This window comes from Aplysia californica, unplaced genomic scaffold (assembly GCF_000002075.1).
Source record: "Aplysia californica isolate F4 #8 unplaced genomic scaffold, AplCal3.0 scaffold00184, whole genome shotgun sequence".
Taxonomy (NCBI): domain Eukaryota; kingdom Metazoa; phylum Mollusca; class Gastropoda; order Aplysiida; family Aplysiidae; genus Aplysia; species Aplysia californica.
The window spans coordinates 729,383-730,685 of record NW_004797454.1 but is presented as its reverse complement, the minus strand read 5'-3'; the positions used below and the strand labels follow the sequence as shown (position 1 = coordinate 730,685).

Genomic DNA, 1,303 nt, shown 5'->3' with positions numbered 1-1,303 from the left:
CCATCCATCCATCCATCCATCCATCCATCCACCCACCCACCCACCCACCCATCCATCCATACATCCATCAATTCATTCACACATTCGTCCGTCCGTCCGTGCGTCCGTCCGTCCATCCATCCATCCATCCATCCATCCATACATCCATCCATACATCCATTATCTATCTATCTATCTATCTATCTATCTATCTATCTATCTATCTATCTATCTATCTATCTATCTATCTATCTATCCTTTTTGGAGATCTGTTAAATCCTGATAATGAGTTCCGGACTCTAAGATAGCGTTTACAAGACCTATACAAATACCATGCAATACAACTCACGTAGCTCGCAGCGGCGTCCTGCCCAACCAGGCATGCACTTACAGCGGTTCAAACCGAGACAACGACCTCCATTCAAACAACCTTGTTTGCAGTTTGCTGAGAAGAAAAGAGGGTTATCTTGTTAACCTTGGAAAAACAAGGAGAAGTCAACACCTAACAGATCTGTTCACAGCTGGCCTGCTCTGCACACCTGCGTCAAAGTGTGAGACAACACATGAGATATAATATTATTATTACTATGATTATTAAATATTAAAATGTGCGTATGGATGTTAAAATTGAAAGGTTAGCTCTGTAGAACCGCCGTAGAGAGGTAAAAGAAACAGAAAACCCCCAGAACACTTTCTGTTAACCATCATCAGTCAGATGTACGCACCCATGAACCTAAAGTAAACACTCCAAGTTGTATGTAAGAGTGGGCCAACAACATCAAAGCATGGACTGGGCTAAATAATAATATAGCAAAATGCTTGGCACAGCTTGGGACTGTGGTAAACAATGACGGGTCATTGCACGTTAACCTCTAAGCCAGAGATGACACCTCCAGGTATCCAGGTATGAGATATTTTTTTTCATCACTCACCTGTACATTCAGGCTCTCCGTCCCACTTCCCTGTGGTCAGACAGGTGATTCTAGCTGGAGTGCGACTGGGTGTGTAGCCGAGCCGACACATGAACCTAAGACTGTCGCCGTACCTGTAGCTGGAACCCATCAGCATTGTGCTGTACGGATCTTTTACCTGTGGTCGACCACAGCTTCCATCTGTGAAAAAGTCACGTCCTGGTGTAGGGTGGAGTGCGCATTGCGGTGGTCGACTAGTTTGGTGTTTGTTTGTTTGTTTGTTTGTTTGTTTGTTGATTTTGTGGGGGTTTTTTGTCAAATTGTATTTTTTGTGTCTGATTTAAGAGAAATGTGGCAAGTGTTTGGGTTTTCTTTTTCTTTTTGTTGCTTCACCCAGGGTTTTTTTTATCTTG

At 43.3% G+C, this 1,303-nt stretch overlaps 1 protein-coding gene across 1 annotated transcript in view; it reads right to left on the bottom strand.

Moving 5' to 3' along the window:
• Positions 1-1,047, bottom strand: part of LOC106011780 (sushi, von Willebrand factor type A, EGF and pentraxin domain-containing protein 1) — a 2,272-nt gene extending 1,225 nt beyond the window's left edge. The window contains exons 1-2 of the mRNA XM_013082602.1: positions 912-1,047; positions 329-424 (exon numbers count right to left, since the gene is read on the bottom strand). Of these exons, the coding sequence (XP_012938056.1) occupies positions 329-424; positions 912-1,047 (232 nt within the window). The remainder of the gene's footprint in view (positions 1-328; positions 425-911) is intronic.
• Positions 1,048-1,303: the final 256 nt, after the last annotated feature.